The sequence below is a fragment of the Macrobrachium rosenbergii genome, chromosome 30, assembly GCF_040412425.1.
Source record: "Macrobrachium rosenbergii isolate ZJJX-2024 chromosome 30, ASM4041242v1, whole genome shotgun sequence".
Classification (NCBI taxonomy): Eukaryota; Metazoa; Arthropoda; class Malacostraca; order Decapoda; family Palaemonidae; genus Macrobrachium; species Macrobrachium rosenbergii.
Window position 1 is genome coordinate 32106698 of NC_089770.1, and position 14578 is coordinate 32121275.

Genomic DNA, 14578 nt, shown 5'->3' on the forward strand with positions numbered 1-14578 from the left:
GTGCTGAATTCCTTTTATATGAATATTTATCACCTTCATGAGACTCAGAGAATACTTCTGGCTCTGCCTTGACATCAATCAGTGGATCCAGAGACAAAAAGTCATCATTACTGGTTTCACTAAAGGCAGCCATGTTGCTGTTTTCTTGATTTATGGAAGGTAGTGAGAATGCACCTTCAGTTTCACTTTTCAAAGGAAATTCTAAAGAATGTTCTGGATTCATTTTAGCCATTTGCCCTGTCCTGTTCTGTAATGACAATGTGTTCAATTGACAACTCTTAACCCGTTATAACCCAAACTTTTTTTTTAAGTTTTATATGATAAAAATGTTCTTTTTACATCAATATGTGATTCTAAATGTATTTTAAAATTTCTATTGCAGTATTTTACAAAATATATGTATTATAATGTTGGTCCTATTTTTAGGACCATGGGCACCTGCACGACCAATATTCAAGAAAATGTCATTTTTGGAGGGTATTCACTTCTAAGGATAATGAAAAAGTGGCTGAATTTTAACTGTTTCTTTATCCAAAAGAATTACAGAGCTATTACAAAATTGTAAAGGGAAAAATGCATTGTTTTATTGATGAAATGCAACACAGTATCACTTAGTATGCCACTTTTTAAAACACTCTCCAATATGAAGGCCAACATCACATTTCACACATTGGTTTGAAACTTTTTTCTTACATAGTGCACATTTTCTTTGTTTTCCTCCCTCTGTCCGATCCAGAATATGTCCATCTGTAGAAAATCTGATGTGTGGTAATACTTTAGAAGAAATTACTTTGGGGCATCCACAGTGTTTTGGATCAGAATCTGAGGATAGCTGCAGATAAGCTCTTGTCACTGACCTCCTAAAATCAAGTAAATCCATAGTATTTCCATTTACAAGACAATATATTATCCATGAATTAACCATCACAGTATCAAGAAAACTTGTAAATAAACTAAAATACCATTTCTTGGATCTGATGGAAATACAATACTTTTGGATAAGCCAATCTAAATGGTCAACTCCTCCCATGTATTTGTTATGCTGGGATATGAGAAATGGCTGCAAAACAAAAATTTCTTACCAATCTTGCTTGACCATCTTTTGCATTTTCGATAGGATTGACAGATTGGTGGTTACTTCCAATAGTAAAAATGCTGTTATCATGCCATTTCAGGAAAAAAAGTTCTTCATTTCTTTCAAATCTGTAGTCATAAGATCCGCGATCTTTCTTTTTTAGAGATTTATCAGCCTCAAGGGGACATTTAGATGTTCTGTTTGAACGAACTGTTCCTGTGATTCTGATTTTTAGGGATTTCATCTGTGCAAAAAGGCCATAGCTTGAGAAAAAATTATCAACATAAATTTCATGATCTTCTGGGTCCTCAAGGTGACTGACCATAGATAATACCACTTTTGACCCAAGGCTGTCACTTTTCATAGCAACGGTAGTAGAATTCTTTTGTTTTCCTTGATATAGATCCATTTGATAACAATATCCACTAGTTCCACAACATAGCATCCATTGCTTGAACCCAAATCGTATAGGCTATCCTCTTATAAATTGCTTCAATGAGCTTCTTCCATAATATCGTACAATTTGTTCATCAATAGACAGTTCCTTAGAAAATATTCCAAACTGCTTGAACTTCTGATTCAAAGCATCAGCTAGAGGCCTAATTTTAAAACCTTTATCATCTTTGCAATTATCTGCATTTTCATTGTCTACAAAATGTAGATACCTTTTGATACTTAGAAATCTGTTTCTTGGCATTGTTTCACGAATAATTTGAGTATCCAGATCTTCATCCAAACTCCAGTAATTTCGTTCACTAGGTAGTTTGTGGTACCCTGAGAAAAATAGGATACCAAAAAAATTCCTCAAACAGTTTGTTGACAAACTAAAATCAAGTACATTTTTTTGTGAGGAATATGTAACAGATTCTTTACATATTTCATTTAGTAACTCATCATCAAGGAAGAGCTCAAAAATATCAACTGGGGTTTTTCCAAGTAATTCATCTTTCATTGACTTCCTTCTTTCATCAGCTCCATGAGTAATTGGTGAAACAAATTTAGAAAAATTGGGCTCCACTTTACCCCAAGATACATCAGGACTCTTCTTTCTTTTGCATTGAGGTTGGGTTGGCTCTTCATTATCATACCGATGAAGTTCAACAGATCCTGGCACATCTTGCAAGATGAAGCTTTCATCACTTTCTTCATCATCTAAAATTTCATCATCAAAATCTTCTTCATCAGTTAGTTCATTTACTGGTGGTGGGATTTCAACCATATCAATGAAGTTTTCATCATCATTAGACTCATGTTCTTCTGCATAATTTATTGCATCACAAACTGAATAGAAGGATTTTACTGGATGACTGAAGGACATGGTGGAATATCTGGAAAATGGGAAAAAAAAAATTAAAGAGGGAATATCAAGTATAATTCAAAGAACATGCATAATTCTCTATACATATATATTTCATGATAAACAAGCTTCCCTAACCAAGTAAGTTTTCTCTTATTCAGTTATCATAGAAAACAGAAAAAATGTAGTCCATGTGACCATGGTCCTTTTTTAAGTGCCTTCAGAAGATATATCTTATTTCATGGAGAACTTAGAACATTTATCTACCACATATGTAAATATAATTTTAATAGAATTGACACATACCTAAAAAATGATGATTAGAAGATTGCTGAAATTGAGTCCATCCTTCACTTGAAGTTATTATCACTTTACTGAAAATGGGGAAAACAGTGTTTAATGGTACTACATGTAACATTACCAGTAGCAGCTCTTAAATTGTAAGGGACAATAGTCAATTATTGTACTCCGACTAAAAATTAGTAAAATCTGCTCTGAATATTAGATTCATACATCAGCAATAAAACCTGGTTGTAGTCCTTCAAGATATTCTACTTAATTTACAACAAGAGTTATTGGATAACCATTTGTTTTGTGTTAACCCATTAGCGCCCATGGTCCTAAAAATAGGACCACAAACATAATGAGCATTATTTAACACGCTTCTGTATTTTTCTGCAATTTCTTGATTTGATTACAAAGATTAGAGTGTCTTTTAACTACTACAATCTTTGTAATCAAATCAAGAAATTGCAGAAAAATACAGAAGTGTGTTAAATAATGCTCATTATGTTTGTGGTCCTATTTTTAGGACCATGGGCGCTAATGGGTTAACACAAAACTGTTTACAAATGGTTATCCAATAACTCTTGTTGTAAATTAAGTAGAATATCTTGAAGGACTACAACCAGGTTTTATTGCTGATGTATGAATCTAATATTCAGAGCAGATTTTACTAATTTTTAGTCGGAGTACAATAATTGACTATTGTCCCTTACAATTTAAGAGCTGCTACTGGTAATGTTACATGTAGTACCATTAAACACACATGCATCCCCAGAATCTTTATGCTGCTCAAAACTGACGAAGGAAGGAAGGTTCTTCTGAGGGAGAATCTGAAATCAAAGAATTCAACACTGAGTTAAGAAACATAATGCCAGAACTGAAGCAAAATAAATTTAATTCAGGTTCCTATAAAGGTCTCAGACCAATTAACAAGGTACATTTGACAGTACCATCTAAATATTAATACAATCTAACCAAATGTTGTCTAGACAGAATCAAGACATTCCTGAGGTAAAAATACAACATTAGATTAACAGTTCATACTGACTCCCACCCTCTCACATCTGTAAACCTTCTTTGCTTAACGTAACAGTATTACCTGTGAACATATTATTAACAAATCAAAGGCCAAGAATAGAAAATGCAGGAGAGCAGTATAAGAATTTTGTGGGGTAACAGCAGGAAATACTTAATTATACGTGATCCAGTTGTACATGACACCACATTATCCACAGATGCAGTAGACAATAAGAAAAAATAGTGAGGGTGAACCGAGTAGCAATTTCAAGAGATGAAAGTTTTCAACTTGGATTCAGTGATTGTTACTGTAGATACAACACATGAGTAGCTATTAAGACCAGCAGCACTGATGAGTCTTGGAAGCTGTGTGCAGCTACACTTCCTCAAATATGACACTTTTTTTCAGCCATACGAGCCAGAGCTTTTTATGAAAGGGTATCTTTCAGTGCAAGTTGGAAATGGATTAACTGGTAGTTAAGAAGAGTGAGTAAGGGAATTCCCGTAACTCACATGCCATCACTAAGCACTTCTTTTGGCTTGACAAACAAAGAGGGGTGGTTTAGATGGATATATGATATAATATGAAAATTTTATTAAATATGAAAATTTTATTAATACAGTATTCACTCGATTACTGTATCTGCACATGCAATGTTTGCAAATTGGCAGTATCCACATTTAACTCCAGCCCACCAAAATCTACATGAATGTATACTTACATAAATAAATATGATGCTGCAAGGGTGGAAAAACTACAAATTTTTAAAGTAATTTTTATTTTTCCTACCATACAAACCTGAAGGTCTTTATATATGGATATATTTGCAGTGCAGACTGGGAAAACAGCCTTTTAACTTTAAAACAAGGTGGTTAACTATTGATGATATGGTGGGAGTCCCGCCCACCCCAGTCGTTATACATCCACTTTACCTTTCAGCCCCGGTAGCAGAATGAGGGGTAGCTTGCGGTGGGGCATTTATGTCAAGACCTTCAAAGTTAAGTATACCTTAGTTTTACCAGACCACTGAGCTGATTAACAGCTCTCCTAGGGCTGGCCCGAAGGATTACTTATTTTACGTGGCTAAGAACCAATTGCTTACTTAGCAACATGACCTACAGCTTATTGTGGAATCTGAACCACATTATAGCAAGAAATGAATTTCTATCACCAGAAATAAGTTCCTCTAACTCTTCATAAGCCGGCCAGGGAATTGAACTCCGGCAGGTTTGTATGTTAGGAAAAATACAAATTACTTAAAAAATTTGCAGTTTGTTCCTACATGAATACAACCCTTCAGTCTTTACGTATGGAGACAATTCTTGGTGGGAGGATTCTGCATAAATCTCTCAACTGACTAGTAGTTCAACTGACCTGAGCCTCCTTCCTGGTCATTAGAGCAGAAGGAGGAGTCCCGTGCCTCTGACCTGCTGAGCATGTGATGTTCAACTGCCAGACTTCTGGGCCTTTCAAATTATGGGTATGTATAACGTCACTGATTCGAAAAGGGCTTTGATGAGCCTGTGGTGTTGAAGACAGCAAAAGGCTAATAAACCAACGGGTTTTGTTTTATTGTCAGCCCCTCTCTTCCCTTGCTAAAGAGAGGGGAAAGACTTGCATCTATTAATCTACAGACTTATAGATTGTAGACAGGGTACAGTACTCAGTTATGTAGCTCATCTGCATCACATGCCCGTCCAGCATGTGACGGTTCGCCAACCGTCCCTCTGCCCTATGGGCGAGGAAGGGTGTAAAAAGAGAAAGGGAAAAGGCCAGTCACTCACTCACTCCCTCTCTCTCTTTGCAACCAAACACCTTAGGCGAGATGATACCTGTCCCTCCCTCTAGGAATGGAATACTGCAGAGAGTTAAGGTCAAAGGCCAAGCACTGGGACCTATGAGATTGTTCAGCGCTGGAAAGGAAATTGAGAGTGAGGAGGTTTGAAAGGTGCAACAGGAGGAAAACCTTGAAGTTGTACTCTTTAGGAGAGGGTGGATAGCAAGATGTACAATACTGTGAATGGAGGTACAGTTAAAGGAATGAGAGGGGTTGCAGCTAGGGTTTGAAGGGACACTGAAAAGAACTTTTAGTAATACATACCCCCTATGGGACTGTCCCTCTAGGGGAGCTGGGTGAGCTACACAACTTGTTGAGCTGCCAACACAGGACTTGTGATGTAAAAAAACTGTTTTTTTATGTTGGGTGGGAAAAAACCGGTATTTTTCTGTTTTTTCCTAATTTTTCCGGTACTTTTATAATTTCTTGTATTATTTGTATCTCAGAGTTGCCTGCTAAAGAATGAATTCTTTAAGTTAAATTGTTTACATTAATTAATAATTTCAACAATTGACATATTATCAGGCTTATAAATTGATAATACAGTGTCCATTATCCTATGTATCTACTACATAAGTAAACTTATGTCCATTATCCTATGTCCATTCATGAGTGGTCTAAATGTTATTTAGAACATATCAACTACAATGGACTAATGATATACAGTATGTATATAAACATACCTGTTGATGGTATAGGCCTATAGAAGAACCTGTAATAATTCTATTATGTCAATTTTAACTAAGTTTTTGTTTATTTAACACACAAACAGCTTGTTTTCCCATTATTTACAGATTTTATATGAGAAACAAGAAAAAACTGGTTTTTTTTATCTTGGTTTTTTCCAGAAAAAAAAAAAAAAAAATTTCCACAGGAAAAAAACCATTTACATCACTACACAGGACCCAAGGAAAAAGTGTCTGTGGACCCACTGGTAACGTTCCGAAGGTAGAAGGACATGAATATGGTTTTTCGTGACCAAACTCCTGCCCTTAGTCCAGTCCCAGACAAAACTCCCTTTCCCCTTGGTTTGAGTTACTTGTGAATATGGCATCGTCGCACCCTTTTAATCAGCTGAGAATTAGGAAAATAACTTGGCAATAGTTAAACTATTCACTTTGAATGAAAGAAAGGGGTTTGTCCGAGATGCTTTGCTTAAACCTATATCTTTCACCGTATTCTTCTATTTTCACCCATACAGATGAACGTTATGAAAGCATTCAATGGATTTGTATGAATTTTTATCGTTCATGTGTAATAAAATCATATCCTTATGCAAAAGATAAAGTTTGAACTTCAATCGTTGATTTTAAAGGTAAGAATTTCTCTCTCTCACATATTTTTCTGTAATTTTTTGACAATTTTTGCCTCAGTAATTCACTTTCCTGCCACTGACTTACTTCTGTTTTCAGTTTTTATTCTAAATCCCTTTTCAATTATTTTCCCTTAGGGGAAGTTTGTGAGATATACTTTGCTGTTGATAGGTGCTGCTAAAATTCAATAGATAGGTCCTCTATTAGCAGTCATCTCTATTCTGTGACTGTTCAAATAAACTGTAGGCTCGAACGAATGAATTTATGAAACTTATGGCCGAAGCCGAGCGCCAGAAGTCTACCCTTAAATTACCTATGTGGTTGTTGAGAAAAGTTTCCCTAGTGTGTGACAGGTGGTTATATTTCACTTTGTTGAAAAGGAAACAACCAAGGCAGGCTAACATTCTCAGGTCAATTTTTCCCTTCCTTTTGAGCCCTTGAAATAGCGTTTGTCTATTATGAACATAAGCCCAAGTTTGTTGCGGTCTTGCGCACCAATCCTGTCAGCAGTTTACGAAATGTGCCCATGGGAACCTCGGCAGGAGAGGAACAAACCACAACTTCTAAAACACGTATTGGCTGAGTGGGAGGCGGCAGTAAGGCGATGGCTGAATGTCATTTACAATATGGTGACATTAGCATTGATGCCGAGATGTCTGTAAGAAGTCGTCAACAGAGAAGGTGGGTGGACGAAATATAAATCATTATTCAACATTATTTTCCTGTTTATATGTAGACTGGTTTGTTCATTGTAAAAATAAATTGCATATAAGTATTAATGTTCCATTATTAAACCATTATTGAATTCAAGAGGGGTACCTTATACTAGTAATAAAATAATAGATGGAGCAAGAGGGTATGGTGAAGAAACAAAATTTTGGCGCTTACAGTAATGACTGACCACTGAATTTCAATGTGTTGGAGCTTACGATCATAACTGAACTTCAACAAGTTGAAAGTTCTGTTTAGAATAACTCTTTGGTCCTAAACTTATAATTAACTTCATTCTTTGTTATAGTTCTAATGTTGTTGTTAATAAGCTTTTAATGATAAGTTCTAATGCTGATCTTAACAACATTTTAATAAGTTCTAATGTTGCTCTTAATAACCTTTTAATGGTAAGTCATAATATAAAAGTATATTTGACTAGATAAAAAATTGAGGGTCTCCCCCGTTACTTCCCCCCAAAAGTATACTTCCTACATAAAGCTTGCCGCACACTGAGCTGGAACGGAACCGCCGCCGAGGCCTCAGAACAGAAAAGAAACGATGTCCAGCGCGCACACTGAGCCAGAAGCCACAGAAAGGAACCGACGCAGCCAGTTACATGTGGTAGTAGAAAGTCATTTGTTCTGCATTATAATCGACAAATTATGAGTGACTCACCGCTCAGCAGATGATGAAGTGCTAGTACTATGTCTAGCAGTAAAGGCTGAAGAGGAGGAGGAAGAAGGGAAAGCAGCAAGAAAATCAATGTGGATACATAATATATGCCAATCAAGGGAGGGAGAAGGGGAATATAAAACATTATTCCCACATTTAAAACGGGACAACATAAAGTTCTTCCAATATTTCCGTATGAGCTACGAAAAATTTTGTGAACTACTATTACATATAGAAGCAGACATATGCAAACAAGATACAAACTTAAGCAGCTGTATTTCAACAGAGGAACGGCTAGCTGTCACACTCAGGTATGTAATAAAAAGTTAGATTTCAAATAATATTTATTGTTACACACTTAATGAATGTTCACAATAATTCCTTTTGTGAAAACAATTATTATAGTTAACAAACACAAACCAAAATAACTTTCTGTAGGCACAATGTTTTGTATTTTTCCAACAATATTTATTGTTACACATTTTATGAGTGGCTACACTGCTCCCTAGTGTAAGAACATGTGATTAACAAAATTTATAAATTTGTGTACTGATTATGATTAGTTTTGGATGTGTGAGGTAAGAAATGTGGGTTGTATTCGGTAGTAGATGGTGATACGGCCAGGAGCTGTGATGAAGCTCCAACTGGTGCAGATGGTATTGGGTAAGGGCAATGTGCTTCATCAGAAGCTGGTGACGATGGTGATGTCAAAGGAACAGGTGTTGAACTATAACCTGAGAAGGTTGGTGACGGGGAAATATGATGCGATGGAGGTGAACTAAGGTTTTTGTATTCATATTCAGTGAGCAAAGAACTGATTCGAGCTTTTATTTCAACTTGTTGAAGGGGGGAGAAAGTTCTGACAGTTTCCTCAACCATTTTAAAGCATGCTGTTAGATGGTCTCTACCTGAACTTTTAACCCTTTCATATCTGCATAGTTATCACATCACTGAGGGCACATGAGCCCCGATGTGTCTGGGAGCGCTCGACAGTGCGAAAAAATAATTATTTCGAAAATTCAGCAAAAATAGAAATTTTATGCCAACAACATTCATTTTGCTGTCCTTTTTTTCTAAATGTTTATATTTTTATGGTGGAATAGTCAGAATAAGAGTCCTAGCCTCTAAATACAAAAAAATGTGAGTTATTTCACGAAAAAAACAAATCTTTACTTATTTTCATATTTTCGTCAGAACCAAAAAAAATATGAATGTCAGGCGAATGAATTATTTTTTATGAGAAAGCCAATAAAATTCTCTAAATATCGACATATAAAAAGAATGGAAAACGAATAAGTCCAGTTGGTGAAAAATTGATAGAAAAAGGGCAAGAAACAGAGCGCTCTGCCCGGCGATGGTGAGAATTATCGCTAGAAAAAGATTTTTTGAAGAGCCCTATCTCGGTTATTTTTCATAGAAATTACTTTGTAAATATACTGAAAATGTAGAGGAAACGTTGAAGAATAATGTGAGAGGCAAGAAAATGGCTTTGGTAACGGCAACAGTTTCATTTTTGACGTTATAAATTGATTGAAACGAAAAAAATGTTACCGTTGTCAACATTATCGTTCAGAGCTCAAAAGCTATAACAGTTAGGCGAATGGATTATTTTTTATGAGAAAGCCAACAAAATTCTCTAAATATTGATATATAAAACAATGAAAAACGGATAAGTCCAGTTGGTGAAAAATTTATAGAAAAGAGGGTAAGAAACAGAGCGATTTGCCCGGCGTATGGTGAGAATTATCGCTAGAAAAAGTTTTTTTGAAGAGCCTATCTCGGTTATTTTCATAGAGATTACTTTGTAAATATACGAAAATGTAGAGGAAAAGATGTAGAATAAAGTGAGAGCCAAGAAAAATGGCTTTGGTAACGCAACAGTTTCATTTGACGTTATAAATTGATTGAAACGAAAAAATGTTACCGTAGTCATCATTATCGTTCAGTAGCTCAAAAGCTATAACAGTTAGGCGAATGCATTATTTTTTATGAGAAAGCCAATAAAATTCTCTAAATATTGATATATAAAACAATGAAAAACGAATAAGTCCAGTTGGTGAAACAATTTATAGAAAAGAGGGTAAGAAAAAGAGCGATTTGCCCGGCGTATGGTGAGAATTATCGCTAGAAAAAAGTTTTTTTTGAAGAGCCCTATCTCGGTTATTTTTCATAGAGATTACTTTGTAAATATACGAAAATGTAGAGGAAAAGATGTAGAATAAAGTGAGAGCCAAGAAAAATGGCTTTGGTAACGGCAACAGTTTCATTTTGACGTTATAAATTGATTGAAACGAAAAAAAATGTTACCATAGTCATCATTATCGTTCGTAGCTCAAAAGCTATAACAGTTAGGCGAATGCATTATTTTTTATGAGAAAGCCAATAAAATTCTCTAAATATTGATATATAAAACAATGAAAAACGAATAAGTCCAGTTGGTGAAACAATTTATAGAAAGAGGGTAAGAAACAGAGCGATTTGCCCGGGCGTATGGTGAGAATTATCGCTAGAAAAAGTTTTTTTGAAGAGCCCTATCTCGGTTATTTTTCATAGAAATTACTTTGTAAATATACGAAAATGTAGAGGAAAAGATGTAGAATAAAGTGAGAGTCAAGAAAAATGGCTTTGGTACAGGAAACAGTTTCATTTTGACGTTATAATTTGATTGAAACGAAAAAATTTTACCGTTGTCAACATTATCGTTCGTAGCTCAAAAGCTATAACAGTTAGCTTAATGAATAATTTTTTTAATGAGAAAGCCAATAAAATTCCCTAAATATTGACATATAAAAATGGAAAACGAATAAGTCCAGTTGGTGAAAAAATTGATAGAAAAGAGGGTGAGAAACAGAGCGCTCTGCCCGGCGTATGGTGAGAATTATCGCTAGAAATTTTTTTTTTTTTTTTTGAAGAGCCCTATCTCGGTTATTTTTCATAGAAATTACTTTGTAAATATACGAAAAAGTAGAGGAAAAGTTGAAGAATAAAGGGAAAGTCAAGAAAAATGGCTTTGGTAACGGCAACAGTTTCATTTTGACGTTATAAATTGATTGAAACGAAAAAAAATGTTACCGTAGTCATCATTATCGTTCGTAGCTCAAAAACTATAACAGTTAGGCAAATGAATTATTTTTTATGAGAAAGCCAAGAAAATTCTCTAAATATCGACATATAAAATAATGAAAAACGAATCAGCCCAGTTGGTGAAAAATTGATAGAAAAGTGGGTAAGAAACAAAGCGCACGCCAGGCATAATGGTGAGAATTATCGCTAGACATTTTTTTTTGAAGAGCTCTACCTCGGATTTTTTCATAGAAATCACTTTGTAAATATACAAAAATGTAGAGGAAAGGTTGAGGAATAAAGTGAGAGTCAAGAAAAATGGCTTTGGTAAGAGCAACAGTTTCATTTTGACGTTATAAGCTGTTGAAACGAAAAAAAATGTTACCGTTGTCAACATTATCGTTCAGTAGCTCAAAAGCTATAACAGTTGGGTGAATGAATTATTTTTATGAGAAAGCCAACAAAATTCTCTAAATATCGATATATATGATAATGAAAAATGTGATTCAGAGCCCTGCCTAAAATCCAGACATCTCTTATGTGATGCACTAACAAATTTCCGCTAGTTTTACCGTAAAAACTTTTGCGAAAGCATGTTGAGACTGTTCTCGATTGACGCCGCTGTATGTAAACAGCCACACGTGTTTACCCAGCCTAAACGCATGGTCTCTGACAGAAGTGTGGCCTGTCAGGCCTGCGTGGTGCGATCAGCTGATGTCATTGTGAGAATTTTACTACGCCATGGATTTGCGACATGCGCAGTAGAGGAACTAAAAAATTTATAGAAAATAGAGGATACCAAACAGAGTGTTTCCAATAATGTAATCCTACATTTTATAAAAAAATGTAAGATACGAGAGAGAAACGTGGGTAGGATCAGCTGATTTCATTGTGGGAAATTTACCATGCCAGGGAATTGCGATGCGCAGTATAGGCACTGCTTGCCTGGCGATCGATGCCTGAGTTACGGTCCAAGGTATGCTTTAGCCTATGGAAACCACCAACTGTCCGAAAATAAAAAAATTTACCCCTACCACACGCACGAAAAAGTCGGTAAATTTTACGCTCAATTACGCTCAGTCAGACAAGAAGGGGGTAGGGGTTATTGCGTAATATGACGTCAATTGGGCAGGAAAGGGTTAATTGAAAAGTATGTTTTAATTATATCGTGAGCGGAAGCTGAAGTATTGCACTTTCTTCTTTCTGAGGATGATGTCCTAGCCGCTCTTTTAGTAGGGGGCGGAATACTGACAGAGTCCGAAAGTGCGGCAGCGTCTTCTTCATGTAACTCATGCGGTGTGATGTCTCCCGACGTCTCTTCATCATAGGTTCCTACTCCTGAGTCAGGGTTCTCGTCCTGCGTCCCGATGTCTCCCAAACTACTTGTTTGAGGTCTTTTTTGAAGTACATGCGCCTTCAAAAAAGACATTTGTTGCTCATACTTCCATGGAGCGGCATTAACTGCTTTCTGGCCACTTACTGTTTTTTTCCTGTTCAATGCCTTTCTGTGGCAATCTCTCAATGAACCCCACTTCTTTTTCAACACTGGCACTGGAAAAATAGTAAGATTTAGCTTAAGCAATACATTTAAAATACAATTATGCTATTTATTTTATTCACAACTGAAAGTGTGTGTATCTCTTTTTCAGATATCTGGGCCATGGCGGAACCTACAGGACACTGTCATTTAGCTACAGATTAGGAGAGTCAACTGTTCGAGACATTGTTTACTCCACTTGTAAATCTATTTGGGAGACATTGAGACCAATAGTAATGGCACCACCCAATGTCTCAAAATGGGTACAAGTAGAAGAAGGTTTTGCAACCAAATGGCAGTATCCAAACGTAATAGGTGCTATAGATGGCAAACATGTAGTGATAACAAAACCAAATAATAGTGGCTCACTATATTTCAATTACAAGAAAGAATTCAGCATTGTGCTGATGGTGGTAGTAGATGCTGATTGTAAGTTCATCATAGTAGATATTGGAGCCCATAGGAAAAATAGTGATGGTGCCATCTTTAGAGACTCAAAATTAGGTAAAAGTTTGTTATCTAATACATTGAATATTCCGCTACCTAAGCGTTACCTAACACAAATATTGTACTCCCTCATGTCGTGGTCGGAGATGAAGCCTTCCCACTAAATAAGAATATCATGCGGCCTTATCCAAGATCTCATTTGGCTAATAATGAAGCAAATAAAATATATAACTACCGACATTCCAGAGCTAGATGTGTCTCTGAAAATGCATTTGGCATCTTAACAAAAAAATTTAGAATTTTTAGTCAGAAACTACAGATAACACCTGACCATGTTGATACTGTTGTTTTAGCAACCACGTGTTTGCACAATTTTCTACGAGATGATACACATCTTTGGGGCCCAGGTGAGCTTGAGGAAAAAGAAATACCTAAGGGAATTCAATCAATTTGTGGCGTGGGAGGCAATGCTATGCGTGAGGCATTCGACATTAGGGATAGCTTTAAAAACTATTTCATTTCACCTCAAGGTAATGTACCGTGGCAGAATGAAATGATAAACAGAGGGAAGAAGCACCATTAACATTGTGAATTGTAATAGACAAAGTAATTTATTATTGTGCATCTAAATATAAGAGCAATTAATTAAAATGGATTTTTCTTACCTGGCATTTCCATTAATTTGGCAATTTCTTCCCAAGCATTCTCCTTCCTAGTATTGTCATAATAATATTGATGACCAATATTATAAATTATCTCATATTGGAAGACATAATTTATGAGTTTTTCGTCAATATCTGTCATTGCTAATGATTGGTGCGTGTTTTGAAGAGTGTAATTAATTAGAGCGTGCACTGAAATAAACCCAGCAATGGTTGCTATCACACTAACCTCTGAATCCCTCAGCAACCCTCTCCAAAACAACCGCTGCAGTCGTTTCTATGATCGCGCAGCCTGTCAGACGCCATCGACGCTTCAGAAAAAATATTTTTCAAAGAATACGCGCCGGTTCCGTTCTGTTCTGGCGCGTCGGTTCCGTTCTGTTCTGGCCCAGTGTGCGCAGTCAGGTGAGAATGCATGCTTTTCGATTTCTATCGGACGTTTCGGTTCTGTTCGGGCTCAGTGTGCGGCAAGCTTTAACTGGAAACAGTAGTATTTCGTTCCAATCACTACCAACCAAGTCCTCTTGGGAGGGGATCGAAAAGGACTTGAATCTGGTGTCAGGGACTGACGGATTCAGTCTTTGCCAAAAATTCTGGGACAAACTCGAGCGGGACAGGTCCCATCCCCTTGAGTGCTAGCATCAAAGGCCATGTAGCGCGC

The 14578-nt window shown here is 36.2% G+C and overlaps 1 protein-coding gene across 3 annotated transcripts in view; it reads right to left on the reverse strand.

The window, feature by feature from the left end:
- Positions 1-509: 509 nt before the first annotated feature.
- LOC136855158 (piggyBac transposable element-derived protein 2-like) overlaps positions 510-14578 on the reverse strand; it is a 69293-nt gene continuing 55224 nt past the window's right edge. For 2 of the 3 annotated variants that reach the window (XM_067132066.1, XM_067132068.1), the window contains 3 exons: positions 3409-3487; positions 2679-2746; positions 510-2403 (listed from right to left, as the gene is read on the reverse strand). In XM_067132066.1, the coding sequence (XP_066988167.1) occupies positions 1548-2393 (846 nt within the window). In that variant the 5' untranslated portion in view covers positions 2394-2403; positions 2679-2746; positions 3409-3487 and the 3' untranslated portion in view covers positions 510-1547. Of the gene's footprint in view, positions 2404-2678; positions 3488-14578 lie in introns of all 3 variants that reach the window. The other variant, XM_067132067.1, reaches the window with a different exon arrangement.